The 22,496-nt window shown below is 43.7% G+C and overlaps 1 protein-coding gene across 3 annotated transcripts in view; it reads left to right on the plus strand.

The window, feature by feature from the left end:
* Positions 1-22,496, plus strand: part of ECM2 (extracellular matrix protein 2) — a 436,024-nt gene that overhangs the window by 114,583 nt on the left and 298,945 nt on the right. For all 3 annotated transcript variants that reach the window (XM_069643868.1, XM_069643867.1, XM_069643869.1), the window contains exon 2: positions 5,887-6,199. In XM_069643868.1, the coding sequence (XP_069499969.1) occupies positions 5,899-6,199 (301 nt within the window). In that variant the 5' untranslated portion in view covers positions 5,887-5,898. The remainder of the gene's footprint in view (positions 1-5,886; positions 6,200-22,496) is intronic.

The raw sequence follows: 22,496 nt of genomic DNA on the forward strand, positions 1-22,496 counted from the left end.
TCCCTGCGTTGCTGTTGTGAATTACCTGTTTGATTCCTTTGACTCGCAATGTTTGCTGGATAAGTAGGGTCCAGATACAGATAAATGACCTCCACTTTAAAGTCCTGAATACCTTTGGCCAATTTCTTTTTTTTTTCTGCTAAAGTAGTGTCCTTAAGTTCCTGAAATTGTTTGTTAATTTCTGCAAGCTTATCCTTCGTGTTTATTGTAGTAGTATCGTTGATGAAAAGTTGTTCTGCCGTGTCTAGTTCTTTCTGAACTACGTCTCCCAGCTGTTGGGCCGTGGAAATGGTAAGAACCATCAAATCGCGGCTACATTTGGTAGCAAGAGAACTAAAGTTAGTTTTATATTCTTGATCCTCCAAGAATACACATGGTTCATTACGGACGATAAGTCCAGATGGAATGATATTCTTTTTAAGTATCTTTAAGTACTCTTTAAGAAAATGGCCATGAAGTGTGGTGCGATAGTTTTTCTTTTTGAGTTTCAGTAGATCATGACCAGTATTGGAATCATTCATCATTGTAGCTTAGAGTGAAATTTTCAGCCATGCTAGTGTGGCATGCACCGCTTAAAGAAGAGAAAGGGATTCAATGAAAATATGAAGAGAAATTAGTTTTGGTGTCAGTGGGGGTTGTGCTGGGGGACCATGCCAGGAAAGAGGAAACTGACTCCAGTCACATTTAAAAAGGACCCGTACCATAGATTGGGTCAAAAACAAGACATTATTCTAATCCACTAAAGACATCTGTTGCTCATTCTGTGTTGCTATATGGGGTTTCTATCAGAGTCGGACTGGAACAAGAAATAGGCCCGGAGAACTGAAAAAAAGTGGGCTGCCCCTCACCTGAAAAAAGAGGGTCTCAAACACTCATCCGTGAATCGCGTCAATTCATGCTACTTATGGAGGTTTAATGGTGAATAGTGGTTGGTGTATGAACCACATCAGAAAGCTGAAAGGCTGATTCGGCTTGTGCAGGATTCAAACTTGTAAAGGGCAGGCTGGCTCCACCATAAGCACCAACAGCAGGTGAGTACTTGATTTGTCAGTGGCCCACCTAGGGACTCCAGGGAGCAGCCTTGGCTGTGGCATTTGATAATGATTTGTTATTTATAATGTGCTTTTGCCAAAGCACTGTACCTAGAACATATTTGAACCTACCACTTGCGGATCACACATAGATCGCAGCAGCGCTTCCTTCCTCCCATCCTTCCTTACTTCCTTCCCACCTACCTATCCAGCTTTACCACTTAACCAAAGTGAGTGCTCCCAAGCAAATACCTTTATCACACTAGGCCTTATCTGCCAAATATTAATATTGACAATTCATATACTGGATGTCACAGTGCATTTGTCAACTACCTTATGCATAGCAACATAATGTAAATTCCCACGATACCTTTGCATATACAGACTCATTCAGTGATGTCACTATTTATGTGTATGCCCGGTCTTACTGTAAACCCAGCACTGACTTGGCACTCGCTTGCACAAAAATAGGAGGGTGGAAGGGACAGGCATGTCAGCACTGAGTCTTTGCACCTAAGGACCAGCTTTCCCCTTTACTTGCTCGTCCATGCCAGAAGAAGTAGTAATGATGCCAAAGAAGACAGAAATATTTTAACAAATGCACAGGTCTCATGTCATCATATTGTTACATTTGCATGGTCTGTGTGCTATTTTATCATATAGGGATCCAGCACAGGGTAGCCAGCCAATCAGCTCCCTACAACGCTGGGATGGAAGTTGGAACTGCCACCATATGCCTGTCAACAAAGTGAGCAGTATCCTCACTCCCCCCATGCCAGATTCTAATTTTCTCCTCACTTTCCTGTGGCTCACAGCACTTCCCTGCTCCCTAACTTCCCTGCAGTGCTGCCATGATGGTTCCTCACTGCACTCTTGCCATTAATCAGTATGTGCTCCACTTTTATGAAAGGGTGCACAAATGCTCGTGCCCTTTCCTCAGAATTGGGACCAAAATCATAGTGATACAACACCGTGCTCCATCCCCGTGCACAACTAACATTACATTATGTGTTTGCATGCCAGCGTGGCCAGTAACAGCCCTGAGGTCACACTAAGGCTCCTGCTGCGCTCAGGCCCATCACAGCAAGTGCTGGGCAATGCAACTTAATAAAACAATACTTTATTCAATAAATTCAGAGACTAAGACCTCTGTCAGTAGCACCTAGTTAGGCTCATGAAGATGCTCATGAAGGTGCTTCCTTCTGACTCCTTAAACTAGTGCTCAGTGAAGCGGAAAATAAATGTTGGTTAAAGTTGCCAAAGCTACCCTCGCTAGCTAATAGTACTCACTCACACATGCTGGTCCTCAACTTCACAACATCCATGGACATTCTACCACTCACATTGCTTTTTTGGGGCCTTCCCTGTGAGTTCCGCAAAGCCTTTCTTCCATTACTCCTTAGCCAGGCCCAAGACCTGGAGTCCTTTGGTACCAACCTGCATTTTAGAATTCGGTTGAATGCATTCATGTTGCCACAGCCACTGATAGCAACAAAGAATAAGTGCCTAAAGATTTTTCATTTCAGCAGTGTGCGCTACTTACTCAAGGTCCCTTACTCAAAGTAATAATCATGTCATCACAAGTCTCCAGTATAGCTTGGCATTTTGATATCCTGCTGCTTTTAGTGCCATTGCCAACTCAGTCTTTTTTTGCCAGGAGAATATGACTCTGTCGTTCACCTTTGAGTGCGGAAGTAAAACGAATTACAGCAGCTGTGCTTTGTTTGATAATAGGCCTTTAAAGGAAGGATCAAAATGCACATGGTCACATCCCTGGCGGCATTTCATTCCCTGCGATACACAAAAAAGATCCTGTGGAACACACATCAAATGACCAATTCCGCAGTGGTCCCGATCCCGACTCCCTCCCCGGCCCCGCCCCCATTCTTGTATTGCATGATTATACACTGTGGAACAGTGCAGCAGTTATCATGTAAGGTGCCAACAATGTAAACAGCCTCATTTAGGCTCCCTGGAAGAACCTCCATTTATCTGCTATGGTGGTAAGACTTTTGGTTCTTGTTTGATGGTAAAACTCTACCTAGGCAAGTTGAGATATTGCTTGTATGGAGAGGAGTCCTGTTCTTTTCACACATTTCTGGAGTTAAGTTCTTCCAAAGTTTTATAGTTAGACCCTTTGCATGTGCTTTACTGTTAAGAATAGGTGCCCTATCCTTTTCAGTCTAAATTGTGATTTCAAAATTGTAATTTTTCTTTTTTTATTGGGATTTCAATTTTTACAATATCAAAAACAGTTCCCCACGTAGAATGCCCACCTACCCCCGAGTCCATGCATGGAGCCCATGGAGCCCATTAAATCACCAGAGTGTCACTGAATGCCAAGGATGCAGAGTTGTTGTGGGCAGTAACGAGCACTAATGTCCAATTGCAAAAACAATAGTATTTCCGCCCAATCTTGAGAGAACTTTGATTGGTCTCCCTGGATCGTGTACATGACCCATTCTAGTGCCACGAAATTCCATATTCTAGAAAACCATTCCGTTATTGGTGGTGGATCTCTGGATTTCCACTTCTGTGCAATTCCTAACAAAGCTGCCAAATGTAACATTACAAATGCTATACACTTTTGTTTCGAACTGTGCCGCAAATTTGTTTCTAGATTTCATTGAGCTAGGTTTTAGCACTCTAAATATTCGTTTCATACAGATATCAATTTCCACCCAATAACCCACCAAGCATGGGTAATTCCACCATACGTGCCCCCAATCCCCAAAGTACCACATTGCCTCCAGCATTGTTCAGATATTGATACGCTTATTTTACACAGTCAGGTGGGAGTATAATACCATTGCGTTACCAATTTGAACCAGAACTCCCTTATTTGTATTGAGCGAGTACATTTGGGAATGTCTTTCCATAACCCCTCGCATTCCGCTTAAGTGATATGTTCTGCTAATGTCCATTGCCATTTTGCCCTATAGTGATGGGGAGTATTGGGGGAAGTATCGTTTAATATCTTATATATTTTGGATATTAGAGCCTTATTCCCTGAGTTTGTGGTTGCACATTTTTCGAATAGAGTCAGTTCCCTGATGACCGCTTGTTTAAGTGAAGGCCGCGTATCCAATGACAGACCTGAAAGTACTGAAAATGTTCAGCTTCTTTTAATCCCAATTCCAATTTACATTGAGAAGAAGATTTAGGATCCCTGCCAAAGAACACATCTCACTGTTTTGTACATCCCGATTGTTTCCACTTAGCGAAGGCGTGGGGGTCCATCCCTGGTGGGAAGTCTGGGTTAAAGAACAGTGGTTTACAGGGAGAGGGAAAGGTAATGAAACCAAATTGTTTAGCTGCGGAGTCCGAAATCTCTTTCACTAAAGCCGTTATTTTACTTTCATGAATGTTTGGGGGGGATCTTTTTAGGAAGCCATAAAATGTCAGCTAATTTGCGGGCCTCCCAATGCACGTTCCATCTGTACCCATCGCTTCTCCCCCTCCACCTCCCACCAGTCTTTCACTATCTGAATTTGTGACGCTTGGTAGAATGTCTTGAAATCAGGTAAACTCACTTTACTTTGATGAATGCACAGTGCACCAATGGCATGAGGCTGTGGTGCTGCCAGTGCCCCAGCCTCATGCCAACGTGGCGCCAGTCCTCTCTCTAAACAAAAACAACCATGTTGTGGCGGGGCCGGGTGTGTGTTAAATGTGTACTGTATGTCTTTATTCTTGCTTTCCTGGAGTGAGGGTGGGTGGGGGGATTGGTCCGGGGCTCCCTCTGTGTAACGTGTGCCTTATGTCCATTACGCTGCACAATGGAGAAAGTGAAAGTGGGCTGGAAAGTAGCGGTAAGTGGGGAGAGGGGAAGGTGGGCTGGGGGACGGAGGCAAACAGCCTTGGGGTAGAAGATGAGATAAGGGGGCCAACAGAGCTGGGAGAAGGGGAGAAGTGGCAAGGGAGGGCCACCACCGTGGCTTCATCTAAATGTTTTACAATATGTAACAAGTCCTGCCAAAAAAACATTTTCTCATTTTGTCCCACAGTAAAGTGAAATTGACGCTATCAAAAGTAGCCCGGAAATCTGCATATACAATATATAGAACCGGGTGGTCTATGCCTCTGACTTTAACAGTCAATCTGTCAATCAGTCTAATATTGTGAGAATTAGCTGAGTCAGGCCTAACATCAGTCTGAAAAGTACCTAATACATTCCTGCCAGCCCAACGCTGAAGTTCTTTTCAACACAAAAGAAGCAAATATCTTTTCAGTCACGTTGATCAGAGACAACAGTCTATACTTTGTCGACTTCATGCGAGGGTCTCTTTTGTATACAGGGATCAAAATGGATTGTCGCCAGGAATCAGGTATAATACAATCAGCACAGATTTGACCATACAATATTTTCAATATCTGAGACCACATCACTGGATCGCTTTTGAGTACAACATTGGCTAATCCGTTAGGACCAGGGGCTCTGGAGCATTTTGATTTCATAATAATATCTAGAACAGTCTCTATCAATAGAAAGAGACCAAACATCTGCACCCACCCTTACCACTAACAGCGTTTATGCATTCTTTTGACTTCAAGTTCTCAAGGATAAAAAAAGCTTCCAGGATTGCTCATTAATGGGGTTAGTCACAAGATCATCTTTTGTGGCCTTAGCAGTGCCCAGCAGCTGCCACATAGGCCTAGTGTTACACAGTCTACTTCTGGAACTCTGAAAGTAGCAACACACATCTAAGAAGTTTTTTCGTTTGTGATTCAGATCATTTCAGGTCACATCTACCCATGTGCACTTGCGTTGAGCATGTATCCTACAATGATTGTACACAATTGCATTCTATAAATCATAAGCCATAAGATGCAATGTGTTTTCCACCCCTTGCAGGAATAAGCAGCCATGAGGATTTCAGGTTGGATTTGCGTTGGCCTACTTATCATCTTGCACATAACCTTTGTGGAAAATGGAAGCACCCCTGCACCAAAGAGCCAGAGAAGGAAGATGAAGAATAAAGACATGAAGACAAGAGAAAAGGTCTCAGGGAACCGCAAATCAGGGAGAAAGGCTAACAACCAGCCTTCACCTATCCCAGCCCCTGCAACGCGCTTGCCTTTCATCATTGCTGATGACAACTTTGTAAACGTTTTTGACTCTCTCATCGGTTTGGGTGAGCAGGAATCGAGCTACAATGTTTTACCAGGTAAGAGGGAAGCAGGGAATACTTTCCTAAAGCTGTATTCCATCTGCCCTGTCTCCATTTCAGGTGCTCCCCAAAGTTCCCACTACGTGTAAGTGGTCACGTTTTCCCTAAATATCCAGGTTTATCATACAATGTGCATTATTACGCCTGGATGACTATTTTGTAACACTTTTTTTCTGTCATATTCAGTAATGTTCAATGGATTGTGAATTCTGCTTCAGAGAGGGAATTTCATGCCAATTTCTTTGGCTCATCTAGCATCCCGTCCCCTCACGTCCCTCACCAGATTAGAAAAAGGCATGATGTTTACATCTTCTGTTTAACATTTATTATCTCATGAACTATACTGTGCAGGTGTGGAGGTATTTTTTCTATAGGAAGCAGTGTTTTTGTTTTTATTGGCGATTCCAAACCAACATTTTTCAACTGCATATTTGCATATTTACACAGTATAATTGTATCTCTCATCTTTTTAAGGTGTGCTTGCGCTCATTTTAGATGATGACGAAAACTACTCAAATTAGTTTTCATTGTATTCTCTCGTCTAATTGGCCAACTGCCAGTGCATCCTTCTTGGAATTCTACACTGTACCAGTATTTACACAAGGTACACTGCAGGTTTTTCCCTTTGTGAATTTGAAGTCAATCCTTCACAATTACATTAACTCTATTGACGTATGCTCCTCTATTCCCAGTTGTGAGTCTTCTAAGGCTCAGCAATGGAACGTCTGCTTTTCGCGAGACACCAAGTGACGATAGCTTCATTTAGACACGTAGGAGGGCTCTGTGATGCCTCAAGGTCTCAGATTCCCACACCGATGAGATGAACTCAAACATGTACTCATTGCTGGTAGATACAATAGGTGTCTGGGCAGGGAACCAGGAGCCAACCAGACATCTCCAACCCCTGAGTTAGGGAGGCCCCTAACATTGGCTAGCACTGGCATCCAATACCCCCTCTCCAAAGCACACAAGTCAGCAATGGATTCCAGGCAAGGGGTTGCCCTACCAGAACCTTTGCCAAAATGAACATGTCTTTGTCCATGTTGATCTTTGATAGGACTGACAGTCTTTTAGGGCATCACCAATGCCAGCGTACTCCTGTGCTCCCCTAAAGCTATCAACGAAAGCTATTCTCTGCACTACATGGAGCTGGGGTGTACTTGTAACCCACATCTCAGTGGCATAAATAATACCTGGTTCTGGTTTGGCCTAGTTAACCTCGTCAGTGTCTTTTACCAGATTGTCTCCAGAACATCAGTGAAACAGAAAGGCAAAAAAGAAGCGCCAAATGAATAAATGTATGCAGAAGAAAAAACTCATATCCAATTAGCTGTATCAAAAATAAGACATATACCCTCTCAGATGTCACTAGAATCCAAAATGTACAAGCAGATCAAGTGCGCCGTATGTTTCAACATCTCATTTTCAATCGAAAAACAGTATAACATGTAAACCCATTAGCTGTGTGTTGAAGCTAGAAAGAAAAAGGAATAAATCCCTCAGTGGAATTCATAGACGGCGTAACATGTAAAGTGTTATGTCGAAATATAAGCTAAATATAATCCAAATGGTTAACTGGCATGGTCACTTACTTACAACAATGTAATGAACATCCTATGTGTTAAGACTGATGTCCAGGCATAAAAAAGTTCATAAGTCTTTAATAAGTAGAAGATACAAAGACAGCAGGCACCCCCTTCAGAGGCAGGCTCCAACTGACCACACTGGAATGTAACATAGAATCAAAACACTCTAAACAGAATTGCATGACATCACAATATCTCTACTCTGCTAAGTTTTAGTCTAATGCATGTATGACCGATTAATGAAGTATACAAGAAAATACACCAGAACACATCTCTTCCCTTTAATTTGTGGCAGATTTAACCCAGGTAATAATCATTCAACCTGACAGGTTTGCTCCTGACCCTGTTTGCATTCAAGCTGCTGTTGTGACCGAAAGCTGTACTCAACCTTCGGTTCAAACATATGTTCATCCTCTCCATGCTCAACAAGAACCCCCTCTTCTCTTGCTCCATCACCGACATCATTGTCAAACTTATTGCACTTAACCAGTTTGGCCATTGACCAACATTCTCCACCCTCCATGTTGACAACATTTCCCCTGATCACAGCAATTTTCTTAGGTCCAATGAATTTACTCGCAATACATTTGGGAGAAACCCTGGGATTCTTAACATAAACCCAGTCCCCCACTGACCATGGCGTCACCTTGACACCCCTTTTTGTATCAAATCTCTCTTTGTACACATCTTGAGCCTCTCTAATGAGATCCATGATCCTTTCCCTGTTAACATTTACATTCCTCGCTAAATCCAACCAGCCCGGACATAACTTTGTCCCGGGTTGTCTGCCCTTGAGAGACGTGAAAGGTGAAATGCCGGTAACAGTGTGTGGGGTCACGCAATAGTTCCAGACCATCTCCCTGAGAACTGTCTGCCACCTTAGACCTGAAGCCATGGCTAATTGAAATCCTCCCTTTAGGAATCTGTTGGCTCTTTCAACAAGACCATTCGCTCTAGGCTGGTAAAGTGCTGTCCTGTAGTGTTTGATACCAAACCTATTAAGAAACTCCACCATCCTGTCCGAACAGAATTGTACTTCATTATCTGAAACAAGCTCTGAGGGGAATCCCTCCCTGTAAAACACCTCCTCAAAAAAAATAATCAATTGTGAAGTGGTTGCTTCTCTAATGGCTTTCCACTCAACCCATTTTGAGTGATAATCCACCAGGACCATCAAGTATTTAAAATCCTCTCCCAGTTCCTGTATGGGCCCTATTAAATCCACTGCTAATTTCCTCCATGGCTCTCTTGGAACACTGACAGGTCTTAAGGGAGCCTCCTTAACAATCTTGCTCTTGTAGCTTCTCTCACATTCTTTACAACTCCTCACACACCTCTCTACCTGACTGTCAATTCCTGGCCACCAAAATGATTGTCTGATATGCCTTTTGGTACCCCCCATTCCTAGATGCCCGTGGTGGGCTATATCCACTAATTTGGGCCTGATATCACAGGGAGGTACTATCTACATTCCTTTTCTGAGCTGAGATCCATCCTCTGATATGCTCAACTCCTCTTTAATGCAATAAAAAACATCACATTTCTTCTCAATGAGGTCTTTCCTAGGCCAACCTGTTTTGGTCCACAATTTGACTTGCCCCAGGGCCTCATCCTTAACATCAGCAGATTGCCATTCCTCCTTGCTTATGGCATTGTGTACAAGTTCGCAAATACTCACAGTACACTCTACATTCACATCCTAGAAGCTCTCATTCTGTGCAGGCAGTCTAGAAAGACAATCAGCAACAACATTTTCTCCCCCAGGTATATACACCACTCTAAAATCATATGCCAGCAGGTCAATCATCCACCAAGATATCCTAGGTGAACCTTTAGCCCACTCTGCACTGCCCAACAACTGAACTAAGGGCTTATGATCTGTCTTGACAACAAACGACTGGCCCCATAGAAAAAGTTTGAAATGGGCAACAGCCCATGATACAGCTAGAGCCTCTCTCTCCACCACGGAATAGTTGTTTTTCGCCCCCCTCAGTGGTCGGGAGGCAAAGGCTATGATATGTTCAATGTTACCGTCATACTGAAAAAGAGCAGCACCAAGCCCTAACGTGCTTGCATCCACAGCCAACACAGTTCGTCTGCAGAAACAAACCCTCCTAATGAAGGTGCTTTGACAATACTATCCTTAATCTTGCTAAAGGCATTTTGACATTCTTCCGACCACACATATTTGGTACCCTTTTTCAATAGATCTCTCAAAGGAGACGACATAGCAGAGAAACCATCAACAAACTTGTGGTAGTACTCCGCCAACCCCATGAACGAGCGTAATTGTTCTTTATCTAGGGGTTGGGGAGCACCCACAATGCTATCAACTAAAGACTTTCTTGGAGAAATACCATTGCAGGAGATCTTATGCACCAAGTAATCCACTTCCGTAACAGCAATTTCGCATTTCTCCCTTTGTACTGTCAAACCCGCATCCCTGAGTCTGACTAACACTGACCTAAGTATCTTATCATGTTCATGACCATCCTTGGCAAATATGAGAATGTCATCTTGGAACACACTTACTTTTTCAAGGCCTTTGAGTACCGTCTCCATTATTCTCTGAAACACTGATGCCGCAGAGGCCAAACCAAAGGGCATTCGGTTATACTTGAAAACACCCTCAGGAGTGATGAATGCAGTCAAATGTTGGCACTCTTTAGACAACGGAACCTGATGATAGGCAGCAGAGAGATCAATGATAGAAAATAACTTAGGTTCCCCTAGTGTAGACAAAAGTTCTGAAATATTTGATAATGGGTGTCTCTCCACCACTATGTTCTGATTGAGACTGCGTAGGTCGACACACAATCTCATTTTACCATTAGCCTTGGTAACCAAAACAATTGGAGACAACCATTCAGTAGCTACAACAGGTTCAATCACCCCTTTGCCAACCAAGCTATTGAGCTCTCTTTAAGTTGTGCCCTCATTTTCAGTGGTACTTGGCGTACCTTGTGTACAACCGGCTGGGCATTGTTCTTAAGTCTAATGTGATGCTCAAACTCTTTAAGCCTTCCTAGACTCTCAGAAAACACCTGTGGAAATTCCTTGGTCCAGGAATCCCCCACTTCAGCAATGGTGACAGGATTAGGTGCACTAGCCTGTTCCCTTAAACCCAACTTCCTCTGCTCCTCCCAGCCTAACAGAGAGGTTCCTTTTTCCGCCACAAGGACTATGGCTTGGCAGCCTCTTTTCTTATATGATATTTTTGCAAGAAATTCACCCAGGATATTTATATCAGACTCTGCATATCCACGCACCCTGACATTGGTAGGGCGAATAACAGCGTTGCTCTTCCCCAAAACATTTGTCAACGTGTCTTGGGATATAATGGTCCAAGGGGAACAAGTATCAACTTTCATTATGAGCTCAATGCCATCAACTTGAAACTTATCCACGGGACCTTTGGTCATCCCAGACATCTCTGAAATTTCAAATATGTGTCTTGGGGTGAATTCTTGTGTACAGGATACTTCATGGATGTTGTACCCCTTTCTAATACCATCTTCATCATTGTCCATTGGCTTGAACTCAACACTATTGACAGAATTACTCTTGCAGACATTAGCAAAATGCCCTTTATTCTTGCACTTGAAACATTCCGCATATTTGGCGGGGCAGGAAGGATAGTTCACGCCATGTCTTGAACTGCACCAACGAGGACACATATTTCTTGCATTACCACTTCCTCTCTTGACTGTGGAATAGCCAACTTTTTTCTTTTGGTTAACAACACATACAGAGGCCGAGGAAGGATTTGGTTTGTCAATTCTAAGTTCTTTGACATACTCTGAGGTTTGCTCGATGCTTCTGGCTAATTCTACTGCCTCATCCAATTTCATATCTTTTGCAAGAAGTTTCTCCTGGACTCTCACATTATTAGTGCATCTAACCAGCTGGTCTCTGATTAGGGAATCAGTCAAATGTTCAAACTCGCAAGTATAACTTAGGGATCTGAGGCAAGCAATGTAGGATTCCACAGATTCCGACTTCTCTTGAACCCTCTGGAATAATTTGTGTCTCTCAAAACTAACATTCTTCTTTGGTTCAAAGTGGTCCCGAAGTTGGTTAAGAGCAAACATATATTCATCCATGTCATCAGCCTCTGGAGCATGGTGTCGTGAAAGTCCATCATAAATTCTGCATCCTTCTATGCCAAGGTTGTGAAGGAGTAAGACTCTCTTACGCGTAGAAGGAAATCTCTCTCCGCCCATGGCCACCAAGTAGTTTTCAAACATGTCTCTCCACCTATCCCAAGCAATTGGAGGCCGTCCCGGTTCACTCAGGAAGGGGAGAGGAGGCGGAATGGAAGTAGCCATGATTTGCGTTTAACAAAAGGACACACCAAATGTAGTACTGTTCTCAGCAGTCCAGCTCTTGTCTAAACGAAGTCACATATGTTTCCTTGTTTGCGGATTGATATGTATTTGCAGAGCACAAGTAGTTAAAAAAAAAATTCTGAATGTTCTAGGCCACTATTAGCATGTGAACCATATTGTGCCGCGATTGTGTTGTCACAATGAGTCCGCAAACAGCGCTCCACAAGTGCCCCTGGTGTGGGAAAAATGGTTGCTAGGCAGCAGCTGTGTCACAATGGGAGATCCGGGGCTTCGACAATCTGACCAAGCAAGTTCTGCCTTCCTTTCTCTGCTCCCAGGCATGGGGAAGCTGTTGCTAGGCAGCTGACGTCACAATGGGAGAACCGGGGTTCCCGGAGATCAACACGCCCTCAGCAGCGCGTGTCTCGCGGTGCACGCGGAAAGAGAAAACTCGCTCCGGAGCTCGCGCTGCGGCTTGCGCTGTGGCCTGCGCAAGGCCCCTCTTCCAAACGGGGGCTCGCACAAAGCTCTCGAACAGCCGCCGCGCTGCACCAATGCCCGCTATAAGCAACCGCTGCGACGAGCCTCGCGCTGGCGTCCGTGCTGGAGGCTCGCGCGGGGGGGGCTCGGGCAGGATCTGTGCCCAATCTGGTGGCTCTGGGCCCCTTCCCAAGCCCGTGTCGCGGCAGCGCTAGCCCAAAAGAACAAAGTCCAATGCCGCAGGTGCTCACCTCCCTCAGTCTGCCTCTTGCCTGCTGTCTTCCAGGGAGAGAGGGAACCGGAATCTCGGCGGTGCCACCACACGAGGGGTAATCGAGCTTCACAGTGAATGTCGCAGCAATCCTCGTCGCCAATGTTAAGACTGATGTCCAGGCATAAATAAGTTCATAAGTCTTTAATAAGTAGAAGATACAAAGACAGCAGGCACCCCCTTGAGAGGCAGGCTCCAACTGACCACACTGGAATGTAACATAGAATCAAAACACTCTAAACAGAATTGCATGACATCACAATATCTCTACTCTGCTAAGTTTTAGTCTAATGCATGTATCACCGATTAATGAAGTATACAAGAAAATACACCAGAACACTATGCTCCACTTAAAGTAGGTCCATGAATGTCTTGGTGCTAACAATACAAGAAGTTAAGAAATGTTGTTGCATCCACATACGTACTGAAATGAGAGAAAGATGAAATAGTCTCTCAACCAATATAATTATTCACTGAACTCCGTTATGTGTCTATTTCTATATTACAGTAAACAAATCGGATGATCAGCAATGTAGCTTACTTGTGAAGTTCTGCTGTATCAGTTGAGGTGCAATAGTCCACGTCAGAAGAGATGCCTCCAGAAACGAGTCAGTACAAGTCAGTGCAGGTTATGAGTGTATCTATGGCAACAAGCCACGGTAATGGAAGAGAGACACTAATGGGGCAGAGTTGTGAAAATAGAAATAGGACTGCAACTCAAAATACCAACTTCTGAGAAGGAAAGGAATAATGATGTGCAAATAGAGGTCTTCAAAAGTCACAGATGGAATAGTCATTAATGAAATATATTGCCAGTGGTTTGCATAAATGCCCAAGTATAATCATGTGACAATTATTAAAAAATGTATTCTCTGCATGAAGTATTCTAGGCAGTGTAAAACATCCATTATGATTAGAGAAAACCATATAGGTGAGCTGAATTCTAAATGTACGTATCAAAGAAGGCCGAATATAAGAATGGCTGTCATGATAGAAGTAATAGCTGACATCATCTCAAAAACGTTGTATCGCATAATGTACATTGTAAGAAATATGAACCAGTCCAAAGCTGGTACAAAGGGAAAAAGAGTCGAACAACATATACATTATTTGTGTAAAAATAAAATTCCAGTTAAAGCTCAAATTTCTGATTGCTTACCAAAATAGTCACCTAGGTACATGGTATTAAAACAGGACATCTCCAAAACATCTAAAAGAAACTAATAAACAATGGGCATTATGGTTGAATTTATAGGATCAAATCGCATCTCAGACACAATTGGATGATTACAGGAAATACTGAAAGTTGAACTCTTCATCAATACCTCTTGTGTGCACTGTGTGCAACAAGTGGCTCCAGTGCATCTCTCTCTGCATGAGTCTCTTGGATGTATTACCTCCTCTGAATGGTGCCTGCACTACTTCCAATATAAAAAAACCTTATTTGGGATAGGTTGTGTCTAAAATCTTTAAAGTGCCTTGCAACTGGTGATTTAGCATTCTGTGTTCTGATGTTTGATTTATGCTCAAGCCACCTTTCCCTTGCGGTTCTACTAGTTTGTCCTACGTATAGCCCTCCGCATGGACATTTCATTGCGTAAATTACCCCTGCGCTGCTACATGTGGCAAAATCTCTGAGTTGTATTTTGGCCCCAGTATGTGGGTGTTGTATGGAGCGACCCTTTATAAAATTGCTACATTGGAGACAAGGAAAAGTACCTTTCTTCCGTGTGGCTAATGTCATCTGTTTATCAGGGGTCTTTTTTCAGCTCTAACAAGTCTATCTCTCACATTAGTGCCATTTTTGTGGGTTTCGGAAATTGCTTTAAAATTAAAGGATCATGGTGTCGATTTTTCCAGTTCTTAATTATTATCCTCCTTAGATGACCACTTTGGGCCTCATTACACGGTAGGCGGTAGGGGATTACCGGCACCGGTAAGGGCACCGGTGCCGGTAATCCCCTACCGCCCTACTGCGAGGTCCCACAACGGGTCCCATCCTTAACGTGTGGTCTGGCCAGGCGTTATGGACGGTTCCTGCTGTGGGACCTCAGTGCTAATAACGGTACCGCAAATTGCGGTACTGTTATTAGCTCCTTCCCCATTCCCATTGAGCCCTATGGGGGCTCAAATGGGGAATGGTTCCCGGAATGGGGACTTACCGGTCCTGCAAAGGTCGGAATAGACCGGTAAGTCCCTATTCCGGGAACCCGGACTCCGACAGCGGTAGGGGGTAGCCATGGCACTAATAGCGCCATGGCTACCGCCTACCGTGTAATGAGGGCCTTTGTCTTGAGAATTCGGTTGTGTATAGTAAAGGTATTCCTTTGTCCTTTGGTATTGAATGGAGTAAGGAGTCTCTAGCAATGGCATCTGCATTACGTCTGTCTTCCATTAGTGTATCCAGGGATATCCTCTGTTTGAGAAATTGTTGTGAAGGTCTTGATATTCTTGTTCAAGAACATCGTTGTCTGTTGTGATCCTTTTAATCCATACATATTGACTATATGGTAAACTGCGTACCATTTGCCTGGAGTGAAAACTGGCGTAGTGCAAGCTATTGTTTACATCTGTGGGTTTGTGGTAGACCTTGGTTTTGAGACCAGTTGTGGTTATGCAGAGTTCAACATCCAAAAAATGTAGGTGTGGTTCTCCCATCTCTAATGTAATCGATCCTAGGATGTATATTGTTGAAATAGGTATGGAATTCCCTGAGTTCAGTGATTGTACCTTTGCAAATACCAAAAAATATCCTCTATGTAGCACTTCCAAATCAATAGTTTGGTATTATCCATTATATGCTGTTTTTCCAAATAATACATAAATGTATTGGCATAAAATGGTTTTACAAAATCATTCCGCTGTCTGCCACGCACATTGCAGTTCAGATTCAACATTCAAATTTTCTGCATTTATTTCTAATCTCACCTCACTGTGTCAATGGTGCCTTTTCACCTATGGCTTGCAGTGTTGCCTTGTAATTACTAATAGTTTAGTCTTTTAAGGTTATTGGTTAATGGATTAATAATTTGTCAGGTTAATTATTAGTCCCTAAAGTATACTACACTGCCATGCTATGCTATGCTATGCTACTTCTCAACTCCTTTCTTTGAACACACTTTGTATGATTTTCATCAGTGTCTCACATCAGTGCTAAGCCACACACAACTACTGCAACACATCATCATTTGTACACTGGCATACAGTTTCTATAGGAGTCTGAGGTGCCGCAAACATTCTTGCATGGTTGACACTACTTATTCCTACAACACATACCAGGGTTATTATTAGCAATTCACTCACTACCATAGTTTTCGATTTTAATGGTTTCAAAGTCTGCCTGTCACAGAATGCAACCAGTATGCCCACAAGTGCTGCCATTTATGATAATAATAATAATAATAATAATAATAATAATAATAAAATTATAATTATAATAATAATATAGGACACTAAATATGTTGGTTGGATGAATAGTATCGGCTACATTTTGTATCTATGCCTATTTGCATATTGCTAGCACATTAAAATGGGCCTAGTTAGAGCATCATGACTAGTTTAGATAATGACTAGCGAACAAACAATCCTATGGGAACCTTGGCCAAGTGCCCTACCTTGCCACCAGAGCTGTCTTGCCCAATTAGGAAGAAAACTGAGGCAGGGGCTTTTCGTTGTTTGTAATATGCTGTGCCTCTTGGGGAAGCCGGAAGGCCTTTGGCCAGATAGTAGTAGCAGGAAATATGCTGGGGTTAGACCCAAGATTATGTTTGACGCTGTCCTAGTCCTTTGGAGTCTCATCAGAAATGATGATGAGATATTCTACCATCAGGTTTTTCTTTCTAATTATCTGCCCAGTGATGTCACTCAGTTGTCCAATTAGGCTGGACACGTTCTGTGTGAGTTGCAGCAGCTGTGAGGCATGTTGCCAAATGCTGTTTTTGGAATGATGGTGGAACCAGTCCAGAGATGGAAATTGGCCTGATGCGATTTCCTTGGGTTGCCCCAGTATAATGCCAGACTGCCATTGCCAGTATACTCCCAGTTCCTTTGAACATCTAAAATCTCACTTTGTTGCCATTTTGACATTTCTGGTCAATGCCCAGTATGCTCATTCCCACTAGGACCATTTCTTTGCAATCCCAGTAAAACATGAGACTGACAAAACATAGAGTATGGCCCTAGTTTGCAGCACACCATTTTATTCATAGTTTAACAATTCCAGTGTACTCCCGATTTTCCAAAATTCCAGCTTGCTCCCACTTCGACATTTCTAGTTTGCACAATACAATTCTACTCCCATATATACAGTCACAATATATTTCCAGTTTTCACAGTACCAATATATTTCAAATAGGACCACCCAGACAAACTGACAGTTTGTTTACTTCAATATACACCACTTTTGCACAATGACAGAATATTTTCAGTTTTCACAGTTGCACAATGTGCAATACATTCCCCTTTTTACAGTCTAGATTTCATAATACCATTATAGCCCAGTTTACTGTTACACAATTTTAGTATAATCCCAGTTTGCAAAATAATAATAATTTGGCACTTATATAGCACTACGAACCCTCAGGTATCTGAGCGCTGCTTATTATTACCCACGGTGTGTGGTGTTCATTTATCGACCTCGGAAGGGTGAAAGGCTGAGTTTGGCCTTGCCTGGATTCGAACCTGCGTGAGCAGGCTCTGCACGGATGTCAAAGATGTCAAAGCGAGCGCTCTACTCGCTGTGCCACTTGACCAGCTATACGCATAATGCATAGTCGCATATGCAGTATGTGACAGTGAGTGTGGACAATACAAGTGTGTGCCTGGATTGACAATCCCAGCCTACATGCTCTGTTCTACAATTCCAATATTATCCCAGTTGAACACCCCAGTGTATTCACATTATGCGACTATGCCAGTATAATTGTAAAAAGCAAAAACATACTTCTAGTATGACAGCCCGGGTATGCTGCCAGTTTTATTACTTCAATATACAGCAGTTTTGCACAATGTCAGAATATTTTCATTTATCACAGTTCCAGTATATTTCCAGTTTGTATAACTGCAGTACATCCTCCATTTTACAATCTAGGTTGCAGAATGGCAGTATAGCCCGGTTTACTGTTACACAATTTAAGTTTACACGTAGTTTGCAAAATCTTAGTATTTGTCAGTGAGAGTGGACAACGCAAGTTGACTCCTATTTTGACAAACCCTGCAAACACTTCTTTTCTAAAATGTCAATTTACTCGCGGTTAAACATCCCCAATGTGTTCCCAGTTTGCACTATGCAGTATAACGAAATTGTACACACCCATAACTGTGCTACTTTGTACAGTATGCTAGTACACACTATGTACATATTTGTGTTCCTTCCCAGCTATATAAATCCCAAACATACATTCAGACACAATTCTAGATTTCTTCCAATTTAAAATTACATAATTGCAAGAACTTCCATGTTACCATTGCACGATTGCAGGATAGTGAATGCCCAGTTTTTCAAATTCCAGTATATTTCCTCTTTGCTGCCCCATTATCATTACGGTTTTGACAATCCCTTTTTGCTCGCCATTTGTAAACTCTTAGGTAGTCCCATTTATACAATCCCAGAAGCGTATTGCCAATTTGGCTTTCTCAGTTGTTCACAAATTTGCCAATCGGTTTACTGTCAGTTTTCACAATCCCAGTAGCACACCCCTAGATGCACAAACCAATTACACAGCACTGAACAAGCCCACCGCCCCCCCGCACCCTCCCCTCACACACATATCATGATAAGCAACTGGGCAATCCCTGTCTGTGCAGCTCAAACTGAAAAGGCAGATCCTTTCTCCCCATAGAACATAGTGGCAGGTAGTGTGATGCTGTTTTGCACCCAATCACACTGAGACAGAGCTTCCTACATACGCAGAGGAAAATAGCGTGTCTGTAATGACACACGTTGACAGCAGCTATGATTACAAAAACGTTGATAGTAATGTAGTTATCATTAGCTGTTACGCTCACCTGATTCCCACGGGGGCGTCGATCTGGACTGGCCTGCAATTGCTTCCACCAGAGTAACACGTAGAGCCGAGATAACAGACTGGACAGACCCACTTAGCTTCGTTTGTTGGACTCGTACGAATATCTTTCTGCAATGGAGAAAGGGAATTAACCTCCCGTAATCTGAGCGTTAGCCCACCTTCCCATTCCCCTTGTCTGCCCACAGAACACTCCTGAAGTTCCCTCTTAATCTCACCTGAAGATTTGGAAAGATGAGCTCTCCATCCTGCGTCGAGCGCAGGGGCGCAGGGGCGCGTAGACGACCAGTTACTTCACTGGCGTGGAGGAATTGGTGAGTTCCAGTATTGACTGTAAGTCCAATTGTTCGTAAGAGTTCAAAAGTCTGATCTTCAATCTGCCAGATTCCTTGCAGGTTGCGGATTTAAACTACCAGAAGAGTTCCAAGTGGCAATTGGTAAGATCCTGGTAAGTCTATTGTGGTTCTCCCCTTTGGGGCCGGGGTACAGCGATGATGCAGAATTAACTGCGCCGACCCGAAATGAGGTGAGTACCCCCATGTGGTAAATCAGGTAAGTCTTTGGGGTTAGGTTGTTTTGTCCTTGTTTTTTCCCCTTAGGAGCCGGGGTGCGGCGGTGATGTGGAATTGACTGCGCCGACCCGAGATGAGGTGAGTACCCCCCTGTGGTAATCAGGTAAGTCTTTGGGGGTGATTTGTATTGCCCTTGCTCACCTATCTGTTCTTGTCTCCCCCAGGTGTTGAAGAATGGCCTGGAGATGCTGGATTTGCGATGGAGTAATGAATGCAGCCCCGGTTGGTGAGTTCAGCGCGGCTCTGCGAGGTGCGTGGCAATGCACCTGAGAAGGCTTCTCTCTTCCAGATCGACGATGTGCTGGATCTAGGATTCAGGTAAGGGTTTTGTTCTGACCTCTTCTCCTTCTCCTTTTCTTGTTCCAGGTGTTCCAGGGCTGAAGCAGGCGTGGCTGAAGACTGGAGCTGCTGAAGACACGGTGAGCGTTACGCTGCAGCAAGCAGAATAACGTGAAGCACGTGTGGCTGTCCGGGTGTGGCTTAAATAGCCTTGGAAGAAGTCCCAGGTAAGTATTCTTCCACAGCCCCACCCGAGAGGAAAGGAGTCCCTGAGGTAAAGTATTCCCTTTAAGCCTTCATTTGGATTGTGGCTTCGTGCAGCAGGGTCTGCCTCAGGTAGGTATGCAGCATGGTCTGCAACAGGTAAGATTTCTGTAATGAGCCTGGCGCCCATGGCACCAGGACTGACTTTATTCTTATGAGCCTGGCGCCATAGGCGCCAGGACTGCACCCAAACAGCCCCTAACTGGGGTTTTTGGGCATGCTTCAAGTGGCATGATGCCTGCTTCCGGGGTTGCTGGGCCTGGTCTTGCTTTCCGGGGGCAGGCATCGTGACATTAGCAGGTTTATCAATGTCATGTTAATAGTAATCGTGATGGGATGATGTATTACAGGGCCTTGGTTTTAGCATTGGCCTTCATATAACTAATACACACAAAGCATGCCCCCCTGAAGACAAAACTTCATTACATTGTGACAGGGATCCCGATAAAAATGGTGCTGCCATAAGAGAACAGTTAAACTATATTATGAATTCTTTGAGCGCCTTCACCTAGTAACACTATCTTGTGATCACTGATCTGCCATAAAATATTTTGGCTCCTTCGTTTCTCAAGAAAACATTCTTCTACTCATACAATTGTCCTCCGACCAAACATAGGAACAATATGCCACTTCTTCACCCTCATGCTGCGGCACACTGTAGCCTGGTATCTCCTGCAAAGACAACTGCAAACACCACAATCTAACACCTGCCTCGTTTCCAATTGATCTGAACATCACTATCAAGCTATTTTTAATAGGTGCTAACGAATGCGTCCTCCTATGAGTTAGCTACATTTTACAGTACTCTTAACTCTACATAACGATTTAACTACCTGCTACAAAATATAGGGTATTGTGATGAATCTGATGATGTCATCACTCCTTTCCCAGATGTAGCCTCTCCTCGTGTGGCAAGGGGACGGCAGCCACTACCTGATCCTGTCCCTGGGGGTGACTAATCTAGGGAGGATCACATGGGGGGAGGCAACCCTAAGTGGGGGAGTGAGACATTGGCAGATGAAGCACAGTTCCCCCATTCCCTTTTAGGGGTATGCCCTCCATTCTTCATGCCTTTATGAGATATTGTTATGCAGAATAGGAAACAGCAAACCTTATTGATATGTCCCTACATGTTCAAGACCCAAGCTACACAACTGGGCCGTGAAAGGGTGATAGAGGCATGAAGATCCGCAGAGCCTGGAAGACAACAACACGCTCGAGTTTTTGGGAGGAGTGGCAGCGTTGCAGGGTCTTTAAAACCCCAACCGCTGTTGCAGGAAGCAGAGAAACTGACAAGAGCAGTCCGCCCCTGTTGGAAGAAGGAACAGCTCAGCAAGAGCTCAACTGCACACTAAACCAACAGATGAGCGAGGAGCAGACTAAGTGCTGCCCAACGTTGAAGGACTGTTGATACTGCTGAGAAGGAGAAGCAGGAGTGACAGCGGAATGCTGCCCCCAGACCTCGAAAGCCCAGCAAAGCGCGGAGAAAGGACCTGCTGGTGAATTGCAGCAACCACAGAAGCCTGTGAGGGATGCTGAAGCAGCTGCACATAACCGGTGAACCCAGCTGGAGAAAGTGGGATGCTTGCCGCTTCACGGCAAATGCAGTGCACTGTTGGAGAGGACGGGAAGTCCTTTAGAGGTGACGAAAAAAATAACAAGCTATTAAGAGGAGGGCTGTTAACCAGTTGGGCACTAAAAGCAATGCAAAGCCTGAGTTTTGGTGTGATCCTAAGACCCGGACCCCAAATTGAGAAACCTGTGAACCTTTTGTGAGAAGGCCTAGCAGGATAGTGAATCAGGCACCTTTGACGGAACCTGGCATGGGAGTACCCTTGGATATTGAATTGTATTTGTGACTGTGACAGAAGAATCCCAAGGAAGATTCATGCCCTTAGGGTTTTGAATTGTATTTTTGGCATTTTAAAAGAGAATCTAGAGGAAGATTCGTGTCCTTATGATTTTTAACTGCATTACAGGTGGAAAGGACCTGGGGAAGGGAGTCAGTTCACCAGGAATGAATTGCAATGCCAAGAAGAGAGGGTTATCCTCTTGGGCTACAAGGAACTTGGTTATTCTTTTGAACGTATTGTGTTGTTGGAAAGACACCTGGGGAAGGGAGCCATTCCCAGGAACTGTGAATATCATCTAAGTGGAAGTCTTTTTGTTGGAGTTGTACTTTTTGTTGAACTTGAACATGTGTGCCCTTCTCAAGCCAGACACATTACACTTAACACCTTATAGTTCGTTTTAGTATGTGAGGGCTAGGATTTCGGATACAGGACATTTTTGCTTTGAACTTCTTGAAACAAGACAGACCCTGTGTTTTGGTTGAGGCATGGAAATCCCTCCTAGAGGAGGGACAATAAGGGATTTCCCAACCCCCTTTATTATTTGAATAAAAGTTTTTAACCACAAACATGAGTTCTGTGTGTCTGTGTCTCATTCCGGGTTCCTCACAGTACATGAAAGTGCATGTATAAATATTCAC

Source organism: Ambystoma mexicanum, chromosome 2p (genome assembly GCF_040938575.1).
Source record: "Ambystoma mexicanum isolate Mex_15411 chromosome 2p, UKY_AmexF1_1, whole genome shotgun sequence".
NCBI classification, from domain to species: domain Eukaryota; kingdom Metazoa; phylum Chordata; class Amphibia; order Caudata; family Ambystomatidae; genus Ambystoma; species Ambystoma mexicanum.